Below are 27,446 nucleotides of genomic sequence, written 5' to 3' on the forward strand. Positions count from 1 at the left end.
CTTCAGAGCCCCGTGTGTTTGGCGCCCCATGGCACAGCCCCGGCTCGCTATGGCACAGGCATTGAGGCCCTGGGGCAGCCGAGCGCAGCCCCTCGGGCCGTGTCCGAGTGCATCTGCAGCTGCACCGACACCGTTTGCAGCGCCGTCTGTCTCTGTGCTTCACGCTTTTGTTGCGTGTGCAGCCCAGCGGGGCTGGCGGGAGCCGCGCTGCCCTCACAGCCCCTGAGGGAGCAGCGATGCCCCGGGCCCGGCTGGCGGGGAGCCTCGGCAGCAGAAGCCCTGGGGACAGCAGGAGCCCTGGGGACAGCAGGAGCCCTGGGGACAGCAGGGACCCTGGGGACAGCAGAAGCCCTGGGGACAGCAGGGACCCTGGGGACAGCAGGAGCCCTGGGGGCAGCAGGGATCCTGGGGGCAGCAGGGACCCTGGAGACAGCAGGAGCCCTGGGGGCAGCAGGGATCCTGGGGACAGCAGGGACCCTGGGGGCAGCAGGAGCCCTGATGGCAGCAGGGACGCTAGGGGCAGCAGGAGCCCTGGGGACAGCAGGAGCCCTGGGAGCAGCAGGGACCCTGGGGACAGCAGGGACCGAGCCCCGGCCCGAGCTCTGTGCCCGGGGCGCCGCAGAGCCGAGCGGAGAGCCGCCGAGGGGCCCCGGCGCCATCGCCCCCAGCCCCGAAGCCCCTTTCCGATGCAGCCCGGGGCTCGCCGCCGCGTCCTGCAGGGAGGTGCTGGGCTCGAGCTGTTGCTTAGCGCTGAAGAAGCAGCAGCAGCGCCTGCGGAGCAAAGACTCTTCGGCCCTGGGCTTTCTCCGGCACTTTCTGCCGCAAGGACATTTCCGCTGCCCGCAGCGCTGCGGAGGAGAGGCAGGGGCTGTGTGCTCCGCTCTGGCCAGCGCTGCTGGCAGCGGGGAAGGGCACGGCAAAGTCTCAAGGGCAGCCAAGGGCTTGTTCTGGACGTGGTGGGAGCGGCCAGCGAGGCAGCGCTCAACTTGTCACCAAAACTACGGGAAAACCAGAAACTCTCCAACACCATTTGTAATGGTCAAGGCATTCCTTTATGTTCTGGCCAGGATGTGCCACAGAAATCCTCTCGTCCACACATAGCCCGAGTGTGTGGAGAGAATCATTCCATGACACATGAATTTACAAACTGTCCCCCAAACTTAATACCATCGAAATCCATAGAATTTCACTGGTTTAATTTTCACTGGTTCAAAGTTGCATCGTCCTTCCCATTTGGTTTTTATTGGATCTGGATTTCTTTGCCCTCGATGCTAATTAGGTCCTCACTCGTTGATTTCTTTCTCAGCCTTTTCCGGACCCGGTGTCTCCAACCCTGCTAGGGGGCAGCCTCTGAGTTGATGTTTGCTGATGGACTTTGATATTCTGCTGATGGTCTTAATCTTTTCGGTATCTCGTTGGGGCTACTCCGAGTCTGGTGAAATGTTGAGCTCTTCTGACTCCACCTGGTGGAACAATGTCCTGGAAAGAAACTTAAAACTCTTTTTCTCAGGGCAAAGGCACACAAAACTCGTGATTAAAATTTTTTGAATTGGTATGTTTTCCAACAATTTGAGGGATTTGGAGGGCTCTTCTTGTGACCTGGAAGAGTCGATGGCTCAGGCGTTGCCCCAACCCAGGTGCAGTCCCTGGCCCTGTGGAACCGCATGAGGTTCTCATGGTGCCACTTCTCCAGCTTGTCCAGGTGCCTGCGGATGGCCCTGTCCTTCCGTGGTGCCCCTGGGTGCCATTGCTAGAGGCACTGATGAGCCCCGGTGCCCAGGCACAGCCCTGAGGGACACCCCTGCTCCCCTGCCTCCCACGGGACATGGAGCCACTGCCCACAAGGCCCTGGCACGTCCAGCTGGCCAATTCCTTGTGCCCTGGACAGCACAGCCTGCAAAGCCAGGGCTCTGCAGCGTGGGGCTGTCTGTGGGAGCCAAAGCCTCTCAGGGCTCTGGGCACAGCAGGGCCACAAGGCCACAAGGCCACAAGGCCAGGGCTGCTCTGGGACACTTCCTGGCTGCTCTGTGCTGCTGGGGTGCCGCGTGTGGCCTTTGTGACACAGGCGCTTTGTGTCAGGGCCCTTTGTGATGCGGGACATGGTGGTGGCCAGAGACCCTTGTGACATCAGAGAGCCCCAGCCTGGCTGGGGGTATATAAGGGGCGCAGAGCCCTGGGCTGCCCCGTCCCAGAAGAGCAGCGTTCGGAGAAGAAAGCAGCTCTCGGGATCCTCCTGTGATCAACGATCGACGATCAACGATCACAGAGACTTTGGAGAAGATGGAAGAGAAGAAGATGGAAAAGAAGAAGATGAACCCCAACTCCCAGCCTGCCCAGGGGCAGCTGCTGAGCCTGCGGAGGAAGGCAAGAGCCAGGGATGAGGTAGGAAGGAGAGGCCAGTGGACAGAGACCACCACCATCTTCGCCCTGCCAAGGGAGCCTTCTCCCTCCCACGCCTCCTCCCACTCCTCCTCCTGCTGCTCCCCGCAGATGCAGCTCAAGCTGCCCCCAGTGCACCTTGGGCAGACAAAGATTAGCCCCAGAAGGAGCAAAGATCAAAAAGTCCCACAGGTAGAGCTCAGGGAGCTCAGCCAGAGCCAGTCCCTGTCCCAGCCTGGGGACAGGCTGACATCACTGCCACCTTTGCCACGTCAGGCAAGGGTGACACGGCTGCCACCACTGCCCTGCCTGGAGAGGCCCAGGGACACTGAGAGCTGGGGCACAGAGCTGGGCAGTGCAGGGGACAAGGGGCCAAAGCCCTGCAGCCCCTGTCCTCGGCAGCCATACAGCCCTGTGCCCAGGGTGTTCCTGCCCCCGCTCGGGGTGGCCCAGGAGGACACAGCCCATGTGTCTCCAAGATGGCAGCTGTCACCTCTGTCACCTCTGCCACCCATCCCCTCTGGGGCTCAAGCCATGGAGCTCAGCCTCATGGGCGCTGAGCCAGAGTCCCAGCGGGAACTCAAACCTTGTGTGACTCTGTGAAATCCCATTTGCCATCAGCCTCACATGGGAAAATATCTGCTCAAGCTGCTTGGGATGGAGTTGGTGTTGGATTTGGGACAGATCTCCCCCTTGGCCTCTCTGGCAGTGATCAGACTGATCAATATTGATCACTGATCAATAATGTGAGATTGATTCCCTGGACAGGCAGTGATTTCACCTCTCCAGGTCTTTCTTTCCTCTGCCTGCCCTGGCTGGAGCTGTGTGAGCTCCCCACTGACCCACAGCCCCACACCATGTACAGCCCTTTCCCTCCTCCACCCCACAGCCCTGGGAAAGCAATTCCAAGGAAATACTTCTAGATTTTTCTTTTTTTAAACTTTATTAGGCTTTATTTCAAATCCCAAAGGAGATTATGCCAACATGGAAGTACCATCAGGACATTAGAGCCCAGAACAAAATCAGTTTTCTCTGTGTTAAAGGGGAGCTCTAAACCCCCTCATCTGCTTTGTGTGTGGGAAACCTGATCATTCTAGTAAGAACAATAAAATGGTTTCATAACTGTATGAAAATATTAAAACCACAAGTGTTGAGCTGCACAAAAAACCCCAATTGTTTTCCAAATGTTCATAATCCCTGGGTGTCTCTTAGTGTTATTCCAGGTGAAAACACTGTTCCAAGAATAAAGGCACTTCAGCATTCCTGAGGAATGTCTCACAAGCCAAGGACATGTTTTGTGTCAGGTCTTTCTCAATTAAAAAAATAAAAATCCAACTCTTCTGATGCTGGACAAATCTCTAAAGGGAATTCAGGGGAATTCACATGGGAATGCTGAGGAAAAAGGGGCAGCAGACACTGAATCCTGCTGACATCTGATGGACAGCAGGTTCAGGGGTGGAAATGACAGGGTGTGTCAAGGGCCTGGGCCAGGCAAGATCCACCAACACCAAACCAGGAAGCAAATGGAAAAAAAAATCCAAAAATTGGTGTTTTGGGAGGCCAGTTTTTCCTGGTTTGATGAGGTTTTTAGAGTGGAGGTTTCTGCATTTGTCTGTCTCTTCCACTGCAGTTTCCCTCACCAACACTTCCCAGCACAAGGGGAGCCCCCATTCCAGGCTGAAGGTCTGTTTGGGAACATCCTGGGGCTGCTCAGACCCTCTGGAAGCACCTGGTTTGTTAGCAAAGCAATTGAGAACTGAAATGTCGGCCAGGGAAGGGATTAAATTAGGAAGCACTTCCAGGCGCCATTGCTGAACGACCCCAAAATTCCCACGGGTGGCTTTCCCGGGATTTGAATCTTTAACCCTGTGAGTGAGTGCAGGAAGTGAAGGAGCAGCCTGTGCTGAGTCTGTGCCTGCCTGGCTCGGCGCAGCCCCACGGAGCCACAGCTCCTATTTCCAGTAGATCTTGCCAGCCTCTCCCACTCGCACAGCCCCGCTGGCCACCAGCTGCAGGGCAGCGGGGAAAGCTCTGTGCTCCGCCTCCTTCACCCGCTCGGCCAGCGTGGCCTCCGTGTCGCCCAGCTTCACCGGCACCGCCTCCTGGAAAATGATGGCTCCAGCATCCACCTCCTCCTGCAACAGCAACAGCAGGGCTGGCATCCCACAGCTGCCCCCCTCGGGTGGCATTGCAGGGAACGGGGATTTGGGATGGTGGGAGAGGGCAGAGCAGCTGCAGCTCACTGACTTTACACTGAGTTTAGCCTGGGAGAGGTTCAGAGGAAAACAGGAGGGAGGCAGAACAGCAGGGAGCAACAGTAAAACCCCATTAGGCAGGGACAGGAGGGGCTGGATTGGGCAGCAGGAGGGAATTCCATCCAGAGGGGGAATGGAGCCAGGACAGGGATGCAGCAGATCTTCCCTCGGCACACCATGGAACACCCTACAAGTGCAGGGATTTAAGGCATCCTAAAGTCTTCCAAAGATTTCACTCAGTTTAAGGTCTCTGGCAGTTTTAAGCAGTTGAATCTTGGCACACTGCTGGGCAGATCCCTGCTGGGCATGGGGTGTCTCTCAGGAGCTGCCATACAGATGAAATGAAGAAGTGAAATGCAGTTTCACTTCTATCTAGAAAAAGAATTCCACTCTCTTTTTCCAAGAGAAAGCAAAACTCCTGAGGACAGAGTCCAGACACTCAGGAAGAGGGGAGCCAGAGGAGAAGAGACCTTTGAATCCTGAGAACTAACCAAAAGGGAACCAGTGATCCCTGGCCTGGTAAAAACGTGGCTCTGAAGCTGAATGATCTCTGCCCTTTCTTTGCTTTGGGTCTGACCAACATAAATTGTCAAGTTTTTCTCTGTTCCCACAAACACTGGATCATTCCTTAACAAATCCTGTGCCATTTCCAGTGGGGTTTTTTTGTTGTTTGTTTCTATTTCTCCTTTTTCTTGAAAGCCAGAAACAAGGCAGGCTGTAGGATAAAATCCAGGAAGTTGAGGACATGTTTAACAAAGACTTTGGCTTAGCCAAGGCCTTACATGAACTGTTCCCCCACTCCAGTGGGTGGAAGGCAGCAGTGGGATGCTTGGGGAAGAAGTTTCCTTAGGGAAAACTTAAACTCCTGGATAGATTATTCATTTCCATTCCTCCTGCAGAGTCAGCAAACTAAAGCACTGTGTTGTCACAATAAAACCTCAATCATTTCTAGATGCAAAGTTCTGAGTGCACAAAGGAGAGCAGGTGATCAAACAAGGGTTTAAGGGAGTTCCCAGCAGGCTCTGAGGTGAAAATGTGAAAACTGATGGGTTCCAGAGAGCCAGGGAGGTGAAAATGTTAGAACTGGAGGATGGCAGAGTTCCAGGAGGGGAAGGAGATACTCACAGCCACGAAGTGCACGGTGCAGCCTGTGACTCTGACCCCAGCCTGCAGCACCAGCTTGTGGGCATTTGCTCCCTTGAAGGATGGCAGCAGCGATGGGTGGATGTTCAGGATTTTCCCTGGGAAAGCAGAAACGAGGTTATTGGCTTTTAGCACTGGCCAGGCTGTTAAATGTTAATTCTCAGTGGCTGAGTGTTTACCTCTCCCCAGCCCTGCACCTCCTGTTTGCAGAGGTCTAAAGTCTTCACAGCTTTATTTTCAATATTTTCTAAGAAATCAAAGACAACACCACCTGTGTTTGCCCTTGGCTGCCTTAAACCTTTGCATAAATGAGAGAGGGAAAGGGGAAACAGTGCCTTTCCTTCTCATCATTTTCCTTAAAAGATGGGAAAAGTCTCCTTTCACAGAATCCTAGAATGGGCTGGGTTGGAAGGCAACCCTAAATATCACCTTATTTCATCTGGTGCCCTCTTTTTCCTGCTGATAACCTCTGAAATGCCTTTGTTTGCATGCCCAGCCCCCAAGCTGTGCTCACCTTCCCATTTTTTGACAAAAGGACCCGAGAGGATCCTCATGAATCCAGCCAGGCAGATCAGCTCCACGGAGAATTCCTCCAGGACTTTGTCCACAGCGCTGTCGAACTCCGTGCGGCTCGGGTACCTCGTGTGCTCAATCACCTGGGACAGCCCAAAAAACACATGGAATGTGGATGTGCTGGGAATTCCAGCAGGAAGAACAGCTCCCAAACACACAGCTGACAGACAGAGGTGGAGTTTGCACTCCTCCTCACAGAGAGAGATAGCAGAATACAAAAGTTTGGCTTGAGCAGCCCACAGCTCTCAGCCCTTGGACACCATGGAATATCCTACAAGTGCAGGGATTTAAGGCATCCTAAAGTCTTCCAAAGATTTCACTCCATTTTAGGTCTCTGGCAGTTTTAAGCAGTTGAGTCTTGGCAAAAATTATACCAGAAAACCTTGAAAAAAGGGCTGATTGCACACTCCTAAAGCAGCCTCTACTGCGTAATCATGGAATCACAGAATTCCTGACTGGTTTGGGCTGGAAGAGACCAAATCCCACCCAGTGCCACCCCAGCCATGGCAGGGACACCTTCCACTGTCCCAGGCTGCTCCAAGCCCCAATGGCCAACCTGGCCTTGGACACTGCCAGGGATCCAGGGGCAGCCACAGCTTCTCTGGGAATTCCATCCCAGTCCCTCCCCACCCTGCCAGGGAACAATTCCTAATTCCCAATATCCCATCCATCCCTGCCCTCTGGCACTGGGAAGCCATTCCCTGTGTCCTGTCCCTGCAGCCCTTGTCCCCAGTCCCTCTGCAGCTCTCCTGGAGCTCCTTTAGGCCCTGGCAGAAGCTCTGAGCTCTCCCTGGATCCTTCTCCTCTCCAGGTGAACATTCCCAGCTCTCCCAGCCAGAGTTATGTTGTTTCCATCCAGGATACATCCCCTAATTTGGGAAGGATCAAGGCAGTACCACCTGACTTACAGCATCCAGTCTTGAACAGAAGCAGCTGCTAAAGCCCACCAGAGCCACAGGGGTGGTTTGGGAAAAGGCAGGGCTGGTCAGGGACAGGAGGGCAGCAGGCACTGGGAACAGAGCCCAGCTCTGCCCCTGCTCTACCCCTCCCTCCACAGCTTCACCCCCAAGACCATCAGCTCTGCCACACTCTGGTTTTTATCTCATAAAAACCTGGGGGTGGAACTGGGTCTGCTCTGAGCTCCCTTCCCACCCAAACCAGTCTGGGATTCTCTGTCTGCTCTTCACACCACTGCCACATTTCCCTTGAGTCCTCTGTGTCCCCGAAGGACAAGCTGGCAGCACCAGGACAGATCCCAACCCCATTAAAGGAGCAAAGCCTTGGGCCTCAATTTCCCTCTGTCTGTACTCAGCAGAGAACAGTGACTGTAAAATGCTTCTCAGTCACCCCAGGATCATCTCAGATCTGCAATACAAAGGCAAGGCAGCATGGGATCCATGGAAACTCAGGGAGCACCTGGGATGGTTCCTGGAGAGCCTGAGTCAACATCCAGGGAGTCAGTGAAGGTCCCAATGGGTCTGACCTCTCTATTCCTTTCAAATGAACCACCAGGCCATTTTAAAATTAAATTCAGATCAAATAGGTTGTTACTTCAGTGTCAATGCACTACAGTCAAATAATTGACTAAGTTTAAGCTGTAAGTGTGAAAGTTTTGTGCTGGTTTAATGCAACAACTGCTCTTAAAGCATCAGCACTGCTGGCAGGGAAGGAGAAAAGGAAGGATTTTGCTGTCAGGTACTTTGCCCAAGGGCACAGGTTCAGGACAGACCAAAAAAGAAAAGTCAAGGCTCCCTATCAGCCCATCTCTTACCCCAAAAATCTCATTAGCACCTTCCAGCTGGAGTCCCAGCTAATGGGGGCTAATTACAAAAAGAAGGAAATCCTCACCCTTGTAGGAATCCCAGCTCTCTCAGCTTTCCTCAATCCCTCCACACCAGCTTTGTTGGAGATAACCAGAACTATTTGTGCATAGCTGGTGTCTTTCTTTGTGCTGTTGATGAGGGCTTCCAGGTTTGTGCCTGGGGAAGAGAAAATAATTCATGGATACTGAGAATAAATACAGGGAACAGCTGGAAGAGGCTTAAAATAAGCAGCAGTGTGGGGGAGACCAAACCAAACAGCTCTGATGTAACATTAATCCTTTTTTAATTGATCTTGCTGGGAGCTGATTCAGACAGCTGAAGGCTACAGGGCCTTTCCTGGCAGCTGCATTTGGAAACTGTAATTTATAGCACTGGAATGATGGTCTTAGTGATTGGGAATACTGGAAATAGTTGGAGTGCCTCCGTGGCAAGGAGAAATTCTGACCCATCTGTGACAGGATGCTGCTGCTCACTTTGGGAATTTGGACACTTGCACAGGTTTGGAGATAAACTGAACACAGATTCAACTCACAGTTTGCAGCAGAGGTTTACAGAGGTTTGTGACTGACATTAACCCAGGTACAAAATCTCCCCTGCCTGCTAGAAGCCTCTCAGTGTCCATGGGGAACTGCAGGGATTTTAAATCCAAGTTCCCTTCTCCAGAGTCTGGTTTCCACTGCAACAAGGATCAGAACTCTCACCTGTTCCAGAGATGAGCACAGCCACCTTGGCTTTGCCTGGCTGGGTCTTGCCCTGGATGTGGCTGTGCACACACAGGGATCTGTTTGCTTGCAGTGCCCGGTGCAGATTGAGGACTTGAACGCTGTCAGAGCCTGAGAAAAACCCAAAAAACAACACAGCAACGTGTCAGGAAAGGGGGAAACAGGGAGAGGAGAAAAGCACCCATAGAAGAGATGAATGACCTGAACTGCCAGTCCAACATCCCCACTAAAAAGTCATGGAAATGCCAGTGAAGAGCTTTTCACCTCATGGAGACTCTCATGAAGGGAATACCCCACTGATTTTAAAAAGGTTTGAACAGAAGTTCAGGTGTGAAGTGTCATCCTCAAGGGAATTCACCTCTGCTTTACCTTTCTGATTCTGTTTCCCCCCAGGAAAATGAAAGTGCAGTAACCTTTCTGCAGGGAGATCACTCTGCCGATCTGCCAGGCGGTCTCGTGTGCCTGGATGTCCCTGAGCACCTGCTGGGCCATGTCCTTCTGCACCACCAGCACTGCTCCAACCCCACAGTTGAACGTCCTAGCCATCTCCTCCTCTGAGAGGTTCCCTTCCTTGTGGAGCCAGCAAAAGATTTCAGGGATCTTCCAGGTAAGAGCATCTGAAGAGAATTGGGAATAAAAACCAAGAAAATTGTTACCAGTGGACTAAAATTACTGGGGTATTAAGAGGCAAAATCTGTCACAGAAGTCTCCCACTGCCCCAGCTCCAACCAGCTGAGGAAGATTTACAGCAGCACAAAAACGCTTCTGGACAAGGCACTGGAAAGGAATTCCAATGACATGAAATTTCTTTCTTGTCATTTTCTCTTTTAAAATGGTTTTATCCCAATTTCTACAGCATCATGGAATCACAGAGTGGTTTGGGATTGGGAGGGACTTAAAAGCTCATCCCATTCCAACCCCTGCCATGGCAGGAACACCTTCCACTGTCCCAGGCTGCTCAGAATTTCAGTAACTTTATCTCAGAAATGTTTTTCAATATTTACTTGTCAGTAAAGTGCCATAAAATACCAAAAGTCTGTGCTAAAGTGTGCAAAAGCATAGGTGCATACATCATAAATATCTATCAGTGGACAAGTGGGAGAATGATTTATGGGCAGTTCTGGAGTTCAGAACTCATTATTAATTCCTCATTCTGTTGTACAACCCTGTCAGCTCTCTCAACCTGTGTCTGCCATTTCTCTTTCCATACCTCACCTCCCCATCAGTGAAACACCTTTCCAGCACACCTGAGGGGAGGCTGCTGAGGATTAATTAAGTCAAATAGCAGGAGATGTCCCTGAGCTCCCATTTACTCTGAATGCTAATTGAAGACTTCACAAGTATCATTTAATTAGCAAACAATTTCCTGGGGAATTGCAAATGGTGACAGCTGACTTGGGGTCGCTGTTAGGTTGTTTTCCCTTTGCAAGTGTCCTAAGAAATCCAATCCCAAACACCACCAGGGGAGGGAATTCAGTGGGGAGCAGAGTTTCCACCAGAGAGTGTTTTGACTGGCTCTGGTTCAGGAACAAGGAGGAACTCAAACATTTCCACACAGGCAATTCCAGCTCCTGCAGCACCAACCAGCTGGTGTGACCCCATGCCCATAGCTTCCACAGCAATCCACATCAACATCAGGATTTTTTTCAATAACTTTCCTTTCTCTCACCTAAAACGACACCAAAGGACTCTGGGAGAACTCTGGGGATGTTTTCCAGCAGGCCTCCTCCAGTGATGTGGGCATAGGCCTTGACATGGCCGGAGCGCAGCACAGGCAGCAGAGTCTTGCTGTAGAGTTTCGTTGGGGTTAACAGGAGTTCTCCTGCCCAGGGGAGAGGGAAAAACCATGGGAAAAAGTGTTAATCAATACAAAATCAAGGAAATCTCAAAATAGCAACTTGGTGGATATTAATGAGCATTGTGCAAGAGAGAAACACAAAGTTCTACCCTTTTTCTTTTAGCACACCATTAATTATTTATCCCCCTCCCTTCATTTCTTCCCTGCACATGTGACTCCCAGGAACAAAAAAAAAAAAAAGGAAGATGAAAAGATGTTAAAGATGGAAAAATATTTTTCTGGCACCTCAGGAAAGTTTCAAAGGCCCAGACAACACAACTGCATCAGCTTTTGGGAGGCTCAGAAGCAAGCAGTACCCAAGGTCTGATCCCCGGAGACTCCGACGCGAGAGGAGAAATCCAGGGTGGACTTCTCCACGATCTTCCTCACGAGGCTGTAGCCATTGCTGTGCACCCCAGAAGATGCCACCCCAATGACCACGTCCCCCTCAGTGATCCTGTCCAGCTGGGGCAGCATCTGCCCTCTCTCCACGGCGCCCACGGCGAAGCCAGCCAGGTCATACTCCCCGGGGGGATACATCCCTGGCATCTCGGCTGTTTCTCCTCCTGGGGGACCAAAAACACAGCAGAGAGGTGCTGGAAAACCCTTTTTTAAATCATAGAATCCCAGGATGGTTTGGGTTGGAAGGGACCTGAAAGCTCATCCCACCCCAACCTCCCAGTACCCCAGGGTGCTCCAAGCTCTGTCCAGCCTGGCCTGGGACACTTCCAGGGCTGGGGAGTCCACAACTTCTCTGGACAAAATCCTGCCTTTTTCTCTCCTCTTCCCATTTTCTACTCCCTGCCCTGTGCTCCAGCTTCACCTGCTGTTTTCAGCCCTGGGCTTTCAGCTGGATTTAATGAGGGCTGGATCAAATGGAGAATGGAAAAGCCAAGAGCCAAAATGGGGAGAAGTGCATATCCAACACTTAAATCTGTGGTTAATTGTGCAAAACCAAGCAGGAGATGAGCCCTCAGCCCCTCACTGTCAGAGGGGTGATGAGTTTCATTTGTTGAACTGAAGATTCAGCTCCTGCAGAAAGGCCTGTGGAGTTTTAAAGGCTTCAGCTGGAAATAAAATCTTGACATTTTGGTGATTTCACCACGAGGTCTCACCTAACACAGACTTTGCTGCAGCATGAATGGGGTGATTATATTTGATAAATGCAGAGAACACCTTAAAACAAACATAAAGCTGACCAACAGTTCATGAGTTCATGTAGAAAAAGAGTAAACCAGGGCATAAAGAGGCTCTTGTTCAAAGCCTGGAAACAGCCCCAAAACTACACACTCCCACTGAGAAAGGACTTGTGTTCCTAACTTTCAAAAAAAAATTGGAAAAAAGGACAGAACCTTTTCCCAATGTCCAACCTAAATCTGTACCTAATTCTAATCTAAATTTAACCTGAATTTTTAAAGTACTGTCTCCTTCCCAGTGTGATTAAGAGAGATTAAATTCTCTGAAAGCAAACCCATGGAACATTTTGGTTTTTTCACTCCTCCCAGATTCTTCCATAGAGAAGGAGACCAACCACACTAAAACCAACTACCAGGACCTTGCAGAAGATTTTTCACATCCCCCAAAGAAGAGTATTCCTACCCAAAAGAGCACATCCAGCCTTCCTGCAAGCATCAGCTATTCCTGCAATGACGCCTTGAGCCACTTGCACGTCGAGTTTGCCGCAAGCAAAATAGTCCAGGAAGAAGAGGGGCTCAGCTCCCTGGGCCAGGATGTCATTGACACACATGGCCACCAGGTCCTGCCCGATGGTGTCGTGTTTGTGGCACTCCTGGGCAATCTGCAAGACAGGGGGAGAGCCTTGGCATTAGCTCTGGGCACCTGAAACACCTGCAAGGGATCTCATTCCCATTGGCCCTGCAGGTGTGCTTTGAGGAGCAGCTTCGTTTATTGGCATCTCTGATTCTCTTCAGCAGTTATTGCTGAATAATCTCCACTGGCAAATCCAAAAGGCACTGAGAAGGAAACTGTGCTGGAAAGGGTTTCCTTGCAGCCCTGGGATTCAATGTTCTCCCCCATGAATAATCTTTTTTGAGGGTGGAGATGCTGCCTTTGTGAAACGAAATTCCTGATTACTTTTCTGAATATTTAAAACCCAGTTATTTTAGGCACCATATCAACTTCTGGCTATTGACAGGTATTTAATTCTTTTGCAATTTCAGTTTCCATCCCCTTTTTAGAAAGACATCTAGGTATTTTTACAAGACAACTGCTATTTTCTGTTAACACATTTTCCCCTTCTGTGCTGTTTTTCCTTCTTTGCCATGGATTTCCACCTTACCTTGAGTTTTGTGCCAACGCCATCAGTTCCAGACACCAGGATGGGATCTCTGTAGCCAGCTGCTTTCAGGTCAAAGAGCCCAGCAAAGCCTCCAAGCTCTGCATTGCAGCCTGGCAGCCAGGAAACAGGAAAAACATCAGCTTGACTTCCAGGGGCTCCTCCAGGATCTCCACCACAAAGTCTCTCCAGGGTTTGTCAACACAACTCTGCTTTGTCACCAGGAAACTTTTCTCTGGTATTTAGAGCCTCTTCACTGAGGAGCTCCTAATCTGCTTAGGTGGGCTTTGTCTTTTTAATTCATCATTAGCCTAAGCCTAAAAACCCCAGACTTTGTGACTGAACAGTCAATAATTACTGTGACTGACAGATTTTCCCCTTGCACTGAGTGTTTTTCTGAAAAACAGGAGGAATTATGGTAAGGTTGTTGTACTGGTGTGAGAATATCTGTATTTTTCCCTCTGTGTGTATCTGACTTTATTAGAAGGTTCTCAGTTAATCTGAAATAAAAGGGCCATTTAATAAACAAATGATATTTTAAATCAGTCCAAAGAATTACTTGCTAGAGCAAGATGTGCCTGAGTCCCCCAAAAAAAGATGAATCAATTTTGCTGGTTTAACCAAGCAAAAGATATGTCTTCCATATCTATCTCAGGAATTCTACATCTCACAGCCTTTCTAAACATTCACCCCCTCCAAATTATAGAGCTCACTGTGCAAGAAATCATAATCCATGGAATCAAACCCAGCAGGAAATGATGTGATTTTTGCCTTCATTTATCCTTTTTCAGGGCTCAACTGTGCTCTCCAACATCCCTGACATTCAGGAGATGCGGTTCAGAGCCATTTAGGGATTAAAAAATGTACATTTGGAATAAAATCACAGGCATTTGCTTGCCTCAGATGTCCTTGTGTCAACTAGAAACAGGCAACACCCATAAACATGAGCTTTTTATCAAGGTCAAGATCAACTGATAAAGCTCCTTGCCAAGAAGTGACCAAAAGAGGAGCAGAAGGTTCTTGTCTTACCTGACCTTGATGTGGCTGCAGCCAAGGGTTTGATCTTCTGCACCAAAGTGTTCCCTGCTTCAATGTCCACCCCGCTGTTCTTGTAAGTCAGGCCTCTGAAAGAGTGGGAGAGAATGGTTACTAAATGCACCAACAGGTATTTGCAAATAACTTTTGCTTCTTCACATCCCTGAGGGGATTAGCTGTGCAGAATCCCACCCTGCTGTCGGAGGAGGAGCTGCAAGGAGCAGGACGTGGATAATTCCAGGCTCTTGGAGATGATATCAGAGCATTGGGATCCTACAGTCAAACCCCAAGATGAAACCAACAACAAACCCCTGACAACAAGGTAAAATAGGCAGCACAGATCTGATTTTGCCACGTTTGAATCTCTGGTCCAGATACAGAATTCCAGGATCATCCAGGCTGGAAAAGACCTCCCAGACTATTGAGTCTAAGGTGTGACTGATCCCCACCTTGTCACCAGCCCAGAGCTCTGAGTGCCACCAGCCCTTGAGGTGGCAGTGGAAAGCTCCCAAACCACACCAGGCACACAAATGCACAGCTGGGTCAGAGCAGGGCTGAGCAAAAGTCACTTTTCCACCCACAAGTCTCAGGTAAATCAACAACCTCCAGGATACTTCCAGAGTTTTACAGCTGCAGCCTAAAGGTTGTTTTTCCTTATCACTGGAATGATGCCACAAAACCAGCCATGCCTCTTTTTTTAATTAAATAGACTTTCTATTAAAGAATAGCTTCTCTATTTACTTAAAAAGACACAGATTGCTAAGGTGGGCTTCAGGAATCTAGAAGATGTCTGTGAGCTCTGGGTGGGGTTTATGTGAGATCAACACATTGGTACAAACTGGTGTCACCTGTGTGTCCCCACAGCTCCCTGGGGACATGAAGCAGCATCTCATATTTACAGAAGGACCTTTCCCTTCTGGGGACAGGGATTTTAATGACTTTTCACTCCTACCAAACACAGCTCCTGCCAGTTAAGCAGTTGTTATTCCCAGGCTGTCAATGCCATGAACCAGGTGCATCCCTATTTTAGGTCCAGCCCTGTTTTCTCTCTCTTCCTGATGGGATTCAGGCTGAAGTTTAAATTTAAAGGGTGTTGATTAACATGGACAAATACAACAAAGCAACTGAAACTCGTTTAAAATTGACTCAGCTGAACAAAAGAAATTCAGTTCATCCACAAAATCCATCTCAGGGACCAGGTCAAGAACTCAGCAAATACTGAAAAAGTCAGAGACAAACACAGATGTCTACAATTGCATTAAATGGAGCAGATATTTTGTACTCTGCCTATTAAATCTTAAGATGTAGGAAATTTCTTTTTTAGTGCGTAGGATAAAAGGTATTTCTGTTGTGAAGATCATAGCTGGAATATCTGGAATTGATAAGATTTAAAATGCCAGCACAACTAGCCCAGGAGCAGTGCTATCAGGAAAATCCAAAGGTGTCAGCACTTACAGCATATCCCTGCTCCAAAATTGGCAAGAGGACAAGAATTACCACAGGCAGCTGCTCAGGCTGTGAATAAGACTCAAGGAAATATTGGCCTGCAACACTCACAGATCAAAGTCAGGCTCTTTCTGCCTGGACATGATAAATGTTCACCAGAATTTCACCATGTTTTTAGGAGTATTTCGATAAAAAAAAAAAATTGGTGTCTGCTTTGATCCTTTAAATGAATCTTTAATTCTTTAGATTTTCTGGAATGCTTTTCATTAAGCATTCTGGCTATTTTCATGAGGTGAAATGCCTGAGAACTGAATCCTGCCAGGCTGCCAGGTGGAGCTGAGTCCCCAAATTTCAGAGCCATCTCCCTTCCTTAACTGAGTCCAGAGGGGATGGGATTGGAGCAGCCTGGGATAGTGGAAGGATGAGTTAAACCAGGATAAATTTCAAAGTCTCTTCCAACCCAAGCCAGTTGGGGATTCTGGGGCTGAAGCATCCCAACTGCTGTGTCCCTTCAGGAGCAGTACTGGAGCAGCACCCAGGGCAGTGCCCCAGGCACCCACTGCAAACAGCCCCCAGGAGCCTCCCTGATCAGCCAGATCCTCCCAGGCAGGCATTCCAGGCAGGAAACCTGCTGGCTGTGTGCCCAAGGAATTCAGTGTGGGAGGGAACTGCCCAGAAAAGTGCCTCCTCTTGCCTCACTGACCTGATTTTTTCTGCTACAAATCCCAATTCCACCTTCTCGCTTCAGTTTGCCCACAGATGAGAGAGAAAGAAGACTAAATACCAACACCCTTCTTCTTTTAGGAAGTTTATTGATCGTGATTTTACAAAGTACTGATCAGGATACACTGGAACTGTCACTGATGTGCTTCCCAGCCTACAAAAGAACCCCTTGGGAAAAGGTATGTTAGGAGCTCATTGAAGCAGAGCAGTTTCTTATCAGGTAAAAATGAGTCTAAAATCCTACAAGAAGCTTTCAGGAACATTGAAGAGACAACAGGACTCCTGGCTGTAAAAAAACCCCACACCCATGTGATCTCCAAAGTGTTACAGTAAATACTGTGACAATTAAAGGAATGAGAATAGAGAGAAGGGATGAAACAAGAAGGGATGCCTGCTGTTGTTAGGCAGCTATTCCAGTAAAATGTAAATCCCAACAAAGTAAGGGTTTCAAGGCAGTTTTAACCATTTTAAAAACGAAAAAGAACAGATAAAGCAGCTCAAATTTTGTTCATGTACAGAATAATGGAATATCCTGAGTGGAAAGGACCCACATGGATCATCCAGTGCCACCCTGTCCCTGCACAGACACCCCAACAATTCCAGCCTGGGCATCCCTGGCAGCAGAGTCCAAACACTCCTGGAGCTCTGGCAGCCTCAGACCACGTTTCATGATATCCAATATTAGACTTCTGGACAATACAAACCCAGAGCAAAAGCTGTGAGCCAAGGTCCAAGAAGCAGAAGTTCACCTATCCTAAACCAGAGCCAACAACTGCAGCAACACTGATCATTCCTGTCTGCTTGTGACTGTAGTTCAGCTCAGACTTGGGAGAGTAAAAACATGGATGAGGAATTCAAAATGTTCCTCCCTTGGCTGGTCTTGCTGAGGTTGAGTAGGAGGAGGGGAGTTTAAACTTGTCAAGCGTTACACAGAATATCAACACCAGTTATTAATACCAACCAGGGATGTGCTTAGATCCTTTTCCCAGCAGGTATTTCCATTTCAGGGATTTGGAATATCTACCTGGACTGCTTGAGGAAGGCTATGGCCCGGTAGCCAATGTCCCTCCTGTAGATGGCCCCCTGGAAGCGGATGGCAGCCACGCCCAGGTTGGCTTCCCGCAGTGCCGCCGGCAGGTCCTCCTTGATGGCAGTGACTGTGAGCACTCTGCCCCCGCTGGTCACCACCCTGCCGTCCTTCAGGGCCGTGCCTGCGTGGAACACCTGCAGCCCCAGCTGCTCGGCCTTAGCAAGCCCTGTGGGTGGTGTTAGAAAAATCATCTGCTGGTTAGAACGTTCTCAGCGAAGAGATACTGAGCACTTCGTGTCTAAAAACCAAAGGCAGGGTGATCCTGCTGGGAAATAGCAATAAATCTGTAAAAAATACCTCTGCAGGAGAGACAAGTCACCTGTGTGCTCAGGGATGAGAAGAGCCATTTAGCTGACACACATCATCTAATTCCAGCTGGGTTTTTGTGCCTCAGTGACACCCAGAGCATGAAGCATCAACTGACCCAAGAACCCTGAGCAGAACCCCCTGACTGCAGCAGGTATTCAATATCAGTGCTGTGCCAACATCACATAACAACAGTGTGGAGTTTTGGTGCAAATGCACCAGAATAAACTGAGATGTGTGAACATTCAGCTGCTCCTGCTGACCCAGCAGCAGGGTTTCTATGAATCTCAGTTCTGGTGATCACCTCCATGCAGCAGGAGAGAGCAGGGGAGGAATGAGCCTCCTGCAGGCTCTCCTGCTCTATTTACCTGTTATTTCCAAGCCCTTGGGATATGCCCCTGGATAGCCTTGACTAGCCATGACCACAGTCACAGCTGCACTGTCCTCCTTCCAAACTGGCATGGAGTTGGCCAACCTCCTGTTGATCACTGCTTGCATAACCTCATACAGGTCACTCTTCAGCAGGGGCAGAATCACCTACAGGAACACACACCAGCAAATTAAACAAGCTATTCCTGCATTGTCTTCCCTACCCTTGAAAAGACACTGATGCAGCTGTAAAAATGGCATTGAATGTGTCCACAAATTGCATTTTCACACATATGGTGTATCATCTGGGAATCCTTAAAAATACTCTTCTTTGAAGAGAATGTCTGTGAGTAAAAGAATTATTACATATGAAGGGGAAAAGTAAAGGACAAAGAACCTAATTTGTTCTGATGAACACAAATGAAGACATTTGTTCCTCTTGCCATCAGGGAGTAAGGAAAAATCCAGAATTCATTCCAGAACAGACAGGGAAGTGCTGAGCTCCCCTCAAGCTGGTCCTTGCAAAGCCCAGATTTGAGTCCAACCCACTGAAATCTTCTCAGGAATGGAACAATTTCCTAGCAGACCTTCTGCCTTCAACAAACAACCCAAATATTTTAAATCTTGGTGCAACAAGCTGATTGTTCACCCCTATGTTGGTCAACAATAGTCACAGATGGTCACAGATTTTTCTCCTCTAATAATGCCAAATTGTAGCTACCTACAAAATAACTCACCTGACACTCTGGGTCACCAAACCTGCAGTTAAATTCTAGAACTTTAGGTCCATCTTTGGTGAGCATTAATCCAGCATAAAGCACACCTAGAACAAAAAAAAAGATAGAAAAAGCTATTTCAGGAACTCATTTGTTTTGAATCTGTTGATAAGAGGGTTTAAGTGGCTGCCACCTGTGCTCAGTGAATTTGAGAAATATTAAAAATAAATCAGGCAGAAGTAGTTGTGGTCACAATTTTGCAGCTTATTTTTGAACCTTTTTCCTTTATGTTCTTCCTCACTTGAGGAATTATCCCCATTAATGAAATGACATCTCTTGATTTCCATGGACTCTGAATCAAGCCACTGATACCAAACCCAGTTGCCAAATAAATCAAAGCCGTTTCCCTTAACTTCCAGTGTGAGTTAGGCTATAAGGAGGAAAAAACCAAAATAAAATTGTTTTCCTTATGGTTAAAAATCCCCAAGTTTTGCACATACCCAAATAGGGGACACCTTCTTTCCTCATGCCATCAACAGTCTTCTGAAGAACAGTCTCTCTTATCTTCTGCAGCAAATCTTTAGAAATCTAATAAAACACAGTTAGAAATCAGTGTTTGTAAACAGGGAGGGCCTGATTTGGTGTTTTTAAGAGCCAAGCAGAAGTCTTGGATGGTTTCTTGCTCACTCCAATGGAAAGCTAAGGGTATTTTTCTCTCTATTTCTGCCCACAGAAGTTCCCTGCCAAGAAGACACTGAACTACCTTAAGCCACAGCAAAAGTCCATCATTAGCTTTGTTTAGCACAAGATAAAACTGTGGGTTAAGGACTTGGTTCTAATGAGCAGCATTTCATAACACTTCAAACCCCTTAAATCAAAAACAAGGTTGCAGAAATAACACTTCCCCCTTTGTAATTCCAAGTAATACAGTAGAGATCTCCTCTTTAGAGAAAGGTGTGAAGTTGGGGTTTCAGTTGGCCATGTCTGTTTTAGGCAGCTCTTTCCATCCAGCAGAGTTCCTCACACTGCAGCTCAACATTCCCACAGGCTTGCAGTGACAGCTGTGCTGCAGCTGCAGTGAAACATCCCCTCATCAATCCAGTTTCCCTCCCTTATCAATGCATTTTCCCCTTCTTGCTGATCCATTTTCACCTGAGGAGCTGGGGAATAAGCTCCCATCCCTCCTGTGTTGGGCCCTTCATCTCCATCCATCAGCCTCTTGTGGTCCTGGGCTGGGGGCATGGGAGCAATGGTGACACCATCACTGAAACACAGGTACTGCAAACAAGGACAAGAGGTAAAATCCATCCCTCCCTGGGGTTAAAATGAAGTGCAGTTGGTGCAAATATAGGTTTTCTGTGTGGCAAAGGGATGTTTAAGAGGAGAAACTCTGCCTCCCTGATACAACAAATGATGGTGCTCTAAGCATTTGCCTTTTCCTCAGGAAGCAGGGACTCATTTTGTGTGACCTTCCTGCAGAAATTACCTTTAATAAAACCTAGAAAAATTGTACTATCAGCAGTTGCACTGAAAAGAAACACTCAAAAGGTTAAAAAAAAAAAAATTAAAATACTGCATGATGGAAACTGCTTCTTGCCTTCCCCTCCCACCCCCTTCCCCAGAAGGAAGGCATTACATTCCCTTCAAGACTTCCTTTTCCTTGCTGATAAAGCCATTTACTCGTGAAATATTTATAAATTATTTCTATAGCAGTTGCTTTTATCCTCAATATCTTCAGAATAACAAGGCTGCTGGCAACTTCTGGAACTGGCTGATGCTGTTCACTCAAACTGGGTGATGTTGTTCCCTGTCTGGACTAATGGGAACAGTTCTCAAAACCATTTTATAATGCTAATTATAAAAACAGCAAGGATCCAAAATAAGCCACAGTATTAATATAAGTCATTTGTAGAAGGTGAATTATTTTTCTGGGCAAGGCAAGCAGTAAATTTTCTTAATAACTCTCAGTCAGCATTGAAAAAAACCCACCTTACACATTTTGCATGTTTGTATTACTGTGTCACATTGCAATAAATCTGCTTGGCATTCCAGGGAATATTTAGGAGCATGAGATATTTCCCAGCAGAGAATGAAGAGCTGGATAATCCCTTAGCTCCTAAACAGGTCAAGGCAAGCAGGAGGGAACAGAGACACCCAATATCTGCACATGCATTTCTCCTGGCAGGCAGGAGAGCAGAGCATGCAGAGATGGGGAGAGCTGGGGCTGATTTACTTTGTAAACAGCACAGCTCCCTGAGGAATGTTCCCAACATCCAGCACAAGTCCATTCCAGCCCCAGCACTCGGGAATCTGAGCTGCAGCTTGGCTGCTGGCCTTTGTGTGCTGCAGGTGTCGAGTTGCCCAACTTTGGGCTTCCTTTGCCTTCCCTCCTTCCCACTCTGCCAATCAAACCACGTCCAGCTTTTCAATGGAGGAGCTGAACCAGCTTAGAATGAAGGAAATGCTCTGTGCCTGCAGATAAATCAACACTCTGAAAACACTGAGCTGGCAGAAACTCCTAACACAGATCTGGGGCCTCCAGGACACTAAAAAAATTACAATTTGGGTTTTCTTTTCCATGTGGCACCAGATATTCTCATTTAATTTGATTTAATTTAATGTAATAGAGCACAGGAAGCCTGGTTCTTAACACAGCTGTCTTTAACTCACACCATTTTGTTTATGAACAGGCAATGGCATTAATTTAACTAACAGAATCCTACACTTTGTAGGTGAAGGTACTTAAATAGTGAATCCCAAACAATTTAGAACAGGTAGAACCAAAGTGTTCCAGGGAGATGCACTTACAGAAATTTCTTCTCCTTCAAGAAGTTCTTCAACAACAACTGTTTCCCCAGCTGTGCCAAAACTCTTATCCTACAGTAAAACAAAAATCTCTTTAGCTCTGTTTCAGTTTTAAACTATTGAAAATGCAACAAGAAATACATATTTTTAATACAGCAAACATGCACCACAGGTTTGAGACTGAATCCATTCTCCCCCCAGGGATGTCAGCAGTGGTAAAATCCCTGCTCCTCTTTTCTGTTTATTGTTCAATAAATGCAGGCTTTATTACTGAATATTTTCAAATTGCAGAGGGTATTTGTGATTAATGAGCATCTCCTCATGCTCTACACTCTGAAATTCACTCCAACAGCAATGACAACTGCCAAGTCTCCAATCTGCATTTTTTCACTTGATAAAAAAGTGCAATTTTATACAACACACGGGAAAGGAGCAAGATTTTCATATCCCAGTGCAATGCTTGGACACTGGCTGCATATTCTGGGTAATTAAGAAATTAAGAGCAACCAGCCCATGTGGACAATGTGATTTTGGGGGTCTCTAAGACTCTCTAACTTGCAGGTTTTCTGTATTGTCCAATGGCCACAGACCCCCAAGATGTGACTGCAGCCCCCTGACTCTTGAAGCACAAGTGTGTCAGATATTGTCTCTCCATGGAATTTCAGGATGCTGTGCTGCTGACACCAGCTGAGGGTCTGACCTGGGAGCCTCAGCTCTGTGCTCCTCACTGGTCAGATCAAATGACTTCATTTGGCCTCACTTCAAACCTTGATACTCCAAATATATTTGTGGAATATCCTACCTCAACCTAAACTTCACTTGAAGTCATTCCACCAGAATTTGACTACACATTGAAGTCCTAATGGTGCTTGTAAAGATCCACCTCAATAGCTGAGCTCATGCTCCTGCCCTGTGGGATCTGTTGGGTTGCAGAAGTCTCAAACAGTAAAAAAAAGGAATTGCATATATAAATAAGTGAAATAAGGGCGGATTTTCCTGAAGAATGGTTTTATTTTAGCTTACAGGAACTGTGTCTCAAGCAATAAATACAACAGAATTTCCTAGCTGGACAAATAACAGGTAAAAGATCTGATGTCTTACAGCCAATGAAATAAGGAATATCTTTGATGCTCTGAGGTGGTGAACAGCTGATGTTGTGTGAGATATTCCTGCTCACCTGCATGATTTCAGTGACAGCTTTGCAGGCCTCTTCCTTGGTGGAAGCCACGATGACTCCTTTGCCAGCTGCCAGGCCACTGGCTTTGACAACCAAAGCAGGGAAGGTGGCACTGCCAAGGCACAGGACAGACATTCAACATAAACAATCCTTCAAAGACATTTTGAACATTTCAGGAGTTGAAAGATCAAAATACTTCTCAGTTTTCACAGCAACTTTCTTGAATAACACACAAATCACACCAGGCTGCTGCCAATATGCTCTGCCTCAGAAGGATTTCTGCCTCTTTTCCCCACCACGGAATTTCCTGACTGTTCATTGCTGCTTACAATTTGGGAATTTACTCTTGCATCACCTGGGATCACCTGGGTTGTACTGGCATGAGCAGATCATCAGTTGCTCAGTAATTCTCCAGTTCTGTTGGTTGAGAAAAGGGACAAGAAGCCAGCACAGATGGCTCTGGGCTGCTCACTGCCTTTCCCCAGCAGGCAAACTGACAAAAAAATAACAGCTTGTCCTACATTCTCCAGTGAACTGAACACTGAACTCTCATTTCATTTGAGAGCAGGAGGAACCATTTTTATCAGACTTGCTGCAGTTTGAGAGTCAGGGTAGGTGATCCTTTGAAACCTTTGCAGATGTTCTATCACAAAGGTATTGACACATGAGCAATCCTTTGACTGGTTTGGACATCCAGCACCCTGTCAGTGAGAATATGTCTGAAATGCCAAGAATTGTACCTGTTGATGAAGCCACATGCTGCTTTGGGATCAGTGAAGGCTTTCCATCTGGCAGTGGGGATCTCATGACGGTCCAGAAAGGCTTTGGTAAAGCTCTTGCTGGATTCCAGCTGAGCTGCCTTTGCTGTGGGGCCAAAGCACCTGATCCCAGCTGCTGTCAAGTCATCCACAATTCCTAAACACAAAACATGTTATAAATCTCCAGATGATTTATGGCAGTCAGGCCAGCCAAGCCCAGGGGTGCAGGGATTCCTCGGGGCAGGAATGCCAGGAATAAGAAATCTTCTCCATGTCTGCAGTGCCTGCTTTCCTCGCTGGAAGCAGGAAAAGGTAACCCTGCAGCTCTGGAGGCCCCCAGGATGTGCTGGGTTTGGGAAGGGATGACAATCCTCCCTTTGTTTGTGATACCTTTGAGCTAAAAGGTCAGCATGAGTCTTTTGTGAAGATGCCAAAAGGTTTAAGCAGAAAAATTATCAGCATGATTATAATTTTTTTTTTTAACCAAGGCTCAAATGATAATTATTTCAAACCATGAAAACTCCATAGGAAAACCAAAACTGGCTTTCTTGCTCACACACTACCCTTCAGAAATTCCTTTTCACCTCAGTGCAACTCTGAATTTCAGGGAAACTGCTTCAGAGGATCTGTTTCCATTCAGACTGGAGAGACTGTTGAGTGATGCACAGATGAGCACTAAAATTTACTTTTCTTCCTAAATGCTGAAGGCTGTGACTTCCAGCTTGTTTCTCTTACCAGCAGCAAGAGGAACCTCTGGACCAACCACCACCAGCTTGATGTCCTGATCCCTGCAGAACTGGGCAACAGCAGCATGGTCACTGACTGGAACAGCTGTTGGAGACACAAAACAGGGAAGATTCCATCCATGGGTGTTCAGCACTGAGTTATCTATCACAGGACACTCAGCAGCCTCACCTTCTGGGCTGCCAGGTCACTGGGAACCTGGAAAAGTGAGGCTCACACTGACAGAGACTCACCCAAAACACCCCCCCGAACCCCAGGCAAAGGCTCTGGTTGACATTCCAACTCATTTTCTTTTTTTCCTTCTTTATGTAGTGCCATCTAAAATTTGCACTAAACAGAGCCCTCAGAAACCAAGGGGAATCAGAACTTTTTTGTTAATTATGGCGCTCTTAATTAAGAAGGACACTGTGCTGTCATTAACAGTGAGGATACGTAAGCTTAGGTTGTTACAACCATTATCTTTCCAAAAACAAACATTCAATGTGACGCCACTTGGAATGCCCCAAACTGTGCAAACAAAAGAAACATCCTGCACCAAAGACAATAATGTCAATTCCATGATCCCAAAGTTACGCAAAGCCCTGCAATGCCACTGCTTTTATCATGAATAAATAAAGCCAAGGTCTGCAGAGGATGGGAACACAGATCCAGAGAGCCAAAAAGGAGATGAGCCCAGTGTGGATTGGCTGCTTGTGCAGGGAGGAGACTGAACATATTAGGGTATGGTGCTGGCAAAGGGAGCACAGAATCCCAGGATTATCAGGGCTGGAAGAGCCCTTCAGGATCACCCAGTGCCACCCCAGCAGCACCAGCATCACCCAAACCATGTCCCCAAGGGCCACATCCAGACTCCTCCTGAACACTGCCAGAGACAGGGACTGCAAACCTCCCTGGGCAGCTAATCTAATTCCTGAACACTCAGGGAAAAAAAATGTTTTTGATCTCCAATCTGAACCTCCCCTGGTGCAGTTTAGGGTCATTTTCTCTCATCCTTTCCCTTGCGACATGGCAGAAGACTGGCAATACACTGGGATCTGATGGTCTCCCAGCCACTTTCTGGGGGAGTGATGAGAGAGACAGGACAGGACTTTGTTCAGTGCCCACTGTGCTCACCCCAGCCTGGATGAATAAAGTCAGAGACTCATGGAATCCCAGACTGGTTTGGACTGTGAGGGACATTAAAATCATCCAGTGCCACCCCAGCCATGGCAGGGACACCTTCCACTGTCCCAGGCTGCTCCAAGCCCCAATGTCCAACCTGGCCTTGGACACTGCCAGGGATCCAGGGGCAGCCACAGCTTCTCTGGGAATTCCATCCCAGGGCCTCCCCACCCTGCCAGGGAACAATTCCTTCCCAATATCCCATCTCTCCCTGCCCTCTGGCACTGGGAAGCCATTCCCTGTGTCCTGTCCCTCCAGCCCTTGTCCCCAGTCCCTCTCCAAGCACAGAGAGAGAATGGAATTCATCCCAAATTTCTTGCTGCAGGTCTGATCTACTCATGACATGAACAGCGAGTGTGGCACAAAATTTACACCATGGCGAAATGTCCTACCAACTAACAGGAAGGAACAAATCATGTTGTTTATCCATGATTTGAGCTTTCCTCCCAAACATCATTTTCCTGGGGTTGTTGACTGCAAGGGGGCATTTCTGTAACTGTGATTGACTGTTTAAAACAACAGCTGAACATCCCTTTGGAACCAGACAGGAGGACCTTGGACCAAGGCTTCCAAAGGTGGAGCTTCAATTGAAGAGTACAAGTTACACTGGGAGGTAAAATGTGACAGAAGGAGGTGTCAGGATGGTAAAGTCCATTCACAGACACACCTCTGTCTGTGTCTGCATTCAGCAAGCCATTGACAGTGCTTCTGCACCAAAACTGCCCTGACAATCCAGTCTAAATTCAATATAAACCTGTATTAGGCATGCAACCTCAATCCCTCTTCAATGCTGGAAACAATTAACAGCTCAGATCGATGACAAAAAATATATTCTTACTCGAATCCAGGCAAAGTTTGAAAGATTTAAGGTTATTTATACTTTTCAGCTCACTTTTGCATGTTTCAGTAATCACCTGAGACCCAGAGCTGCAATGCTAATTAAAGGCAATTTCATGGTCCACGAAGGGAGGACAAACTTTCAGAGCCAAATCTTGATAAAACTGAAAAATCCCCAGAAACCAGGGAAGGAGTTTCCCAGATATTCCCAGACATTGTTGTCCACACGACATAACAGGGCTCATGTGCTTCTGTCAAGCTGTTTCCCATTTTCCACCCTGAGTTAAATGAAGGCCCCAGTGACAGCACTGGAATTCCTGAACAGGTGAGACAAATTCTTTCCTTAAAAACCCACATCAGTCAAACTCTTCACAAATTCTAGGTTCTTCCCAGGTGGCTGAAGGTTTCTCCTCCAAAGCACAGGTGTAGAACAAAACAATTCATTCCATATGGGAGATTTCTTGGACCTGGCTTGAGCTCAAGCATTTTCCACTGGTGGTGCCATGTTTTTTTATGGAATGAAAGAGAGAAAAGCACAGGGGGGTTTAAAAAGGCACAGCTTGAAAAAAAATACTGAAATTCCCATTCTACAGACCTTGCAGCCAGGCAGTGAACTCAGTTTAGCACAAGGGTAAAGGGGTTTTTTTTTACTTTCTGGTCTTATCAAGCTCTTCCGTCCAGGCCTCTCCTCAGAGGCCCAACAGAGAAAAAAACTAATTATGATTCTGTGACTGGTCAAAGAAATTAAGGACAAAGTTCTTTAAAAAGCCTGTAATGAAGCATTCCAGTGGAATTCTATACAATGATTACCTGCTGTACAAGAACTTGGCAGGATTCATGTTTCCCCAAGACAAAACCACAAGAAGTTACTCCCACACCAACACAAGTGCAGAAAATGGATGTGTATAATCCAATTCATGTGCATCCTGTGTTAACTTGAATTCCGTATCTTGTCACGTGTTGTAAAGGGAAAACTGAAGACTTAGGTGGGTCAAAGCCCCTAAATCTGGATCTGTTATGTGAAGGACACAGGAATCTCTGTGGTTTGTGATTTCCTGGGTGCCAGCACTGCAGACCAGAGTTTTTTTGAAATGCAGCACCAAATTCTGGATGCTCAATTTGCAGCATCTGAAGCTCGATTTCACAAAACTATTAACTATGAAAAGTTTCAATTACAGCCAGTCAGAGCTTAGTATGCTAAACCAAGAGCTCAAACCAGGCAGTCAGTACACAGAGAGAAATATTTGAAAA

General features: G+C 47.6%; 1 protein-coding gene across 2 annotated transcripts in view; it reads right to left on the minus strand.

Annotated features, from left to right (window-relative positions):
* Positions 1-3,303: 3,303 nt before the first annotated feature.
* GART (phosphoribosylglycinamide formyltransferase, phosphoribosylglycinamide synthetase, phosphoribosylaminoimidazole synthetase) overlaps positions 3,304-27,446 on the minus strand; it is a 28,446-nt gene continuing 4,303 nt past the window's right edge. For both annotated transcript variants that reach the window (XM_085071760.1, XM_085071675.1), the window contains exons 3-22: positions 24,189-24,284; positions 23,436-23,610; positions 22,696-22,807; positions 21,522-21,590; positions 19,866-19,991; positions 19,214-19,301; positions 18,735-18,820; positions 17,997-18,165; positions 17,257-17,488; positions 14,058-14,152; positions 13,032-13,141; positions 12,332-12,530; positions 11,050-11,298; positions 10,565-10,717; positions 9,309-9,512; positions 8,875-9,006; positions 8,199-8,329; positions 6,292-6,433; positions 5,760-5,875; positions 3,304-4,514 (exon numbers count right to left, since the gene is read on the minus strand). In XM_085071760.1, the coding sequence (XP_084927886.1) occupies positions 4,332-4,514; positions 5,760-5,875; positions 6,292-6,433; positions 8,199-8,329; positions 8,875-9,006; positions 9,309-9,512; positions 10,565-10,717; positions 11,050-11,298; positions 12,332-12,530; positions 13,032-13,141; positions 14,058-14,152; positions 17,257-17,488; positions 17,997-18,165; positions 18,735-18,820; positions 19,214-19,301; positions 19,866-19,991; positions 21,522-21,590; positions 22,696-22,807; positions 23,436-23,610; positions 24,189-24,284 (2,867 nt within the window). In that variant the 3' untranslated portion in view covers positions 3,304-4,331. The remainder of the gene's footprint in view (positions 4,515-5,759; positions 5,876-6,291; positions 6,434-8,198; positions 8,330-8,874; positions 9,007-9,308; positions 9,513-10,564; positions 10,718-11,049; positions 11,299-12,331; positions 12,531-13,031; positions 13,142-14,057; positions 14,153-17,256; positions 17,489-17,996; positions 18,166-18,734; positions 18,821-19,213; positions 19,302-19,865; positions 19,992-21,521; positions 21,591-22,695; positions 22,808-23,435; positions 23,611-24,188; positions 24,285-27,446) is intronic.

The sequence above is a fragment of the Lichenostomus cassidix genome, chromosome 1 (genome assembly GCF_008360975.1).
Source record: "Lichenostomus cassidix isolate B80296 chromosome 1, HeHo_3.0, whole genome shotgun sequence".
In the NCBI taxonomy this organism is placed as follows: Eukaryota; Metazoa; Chordata; class Aves; order Passeriformes; family Meliphagidae; genus Lichenostomus; species Lichenostomus cassidix.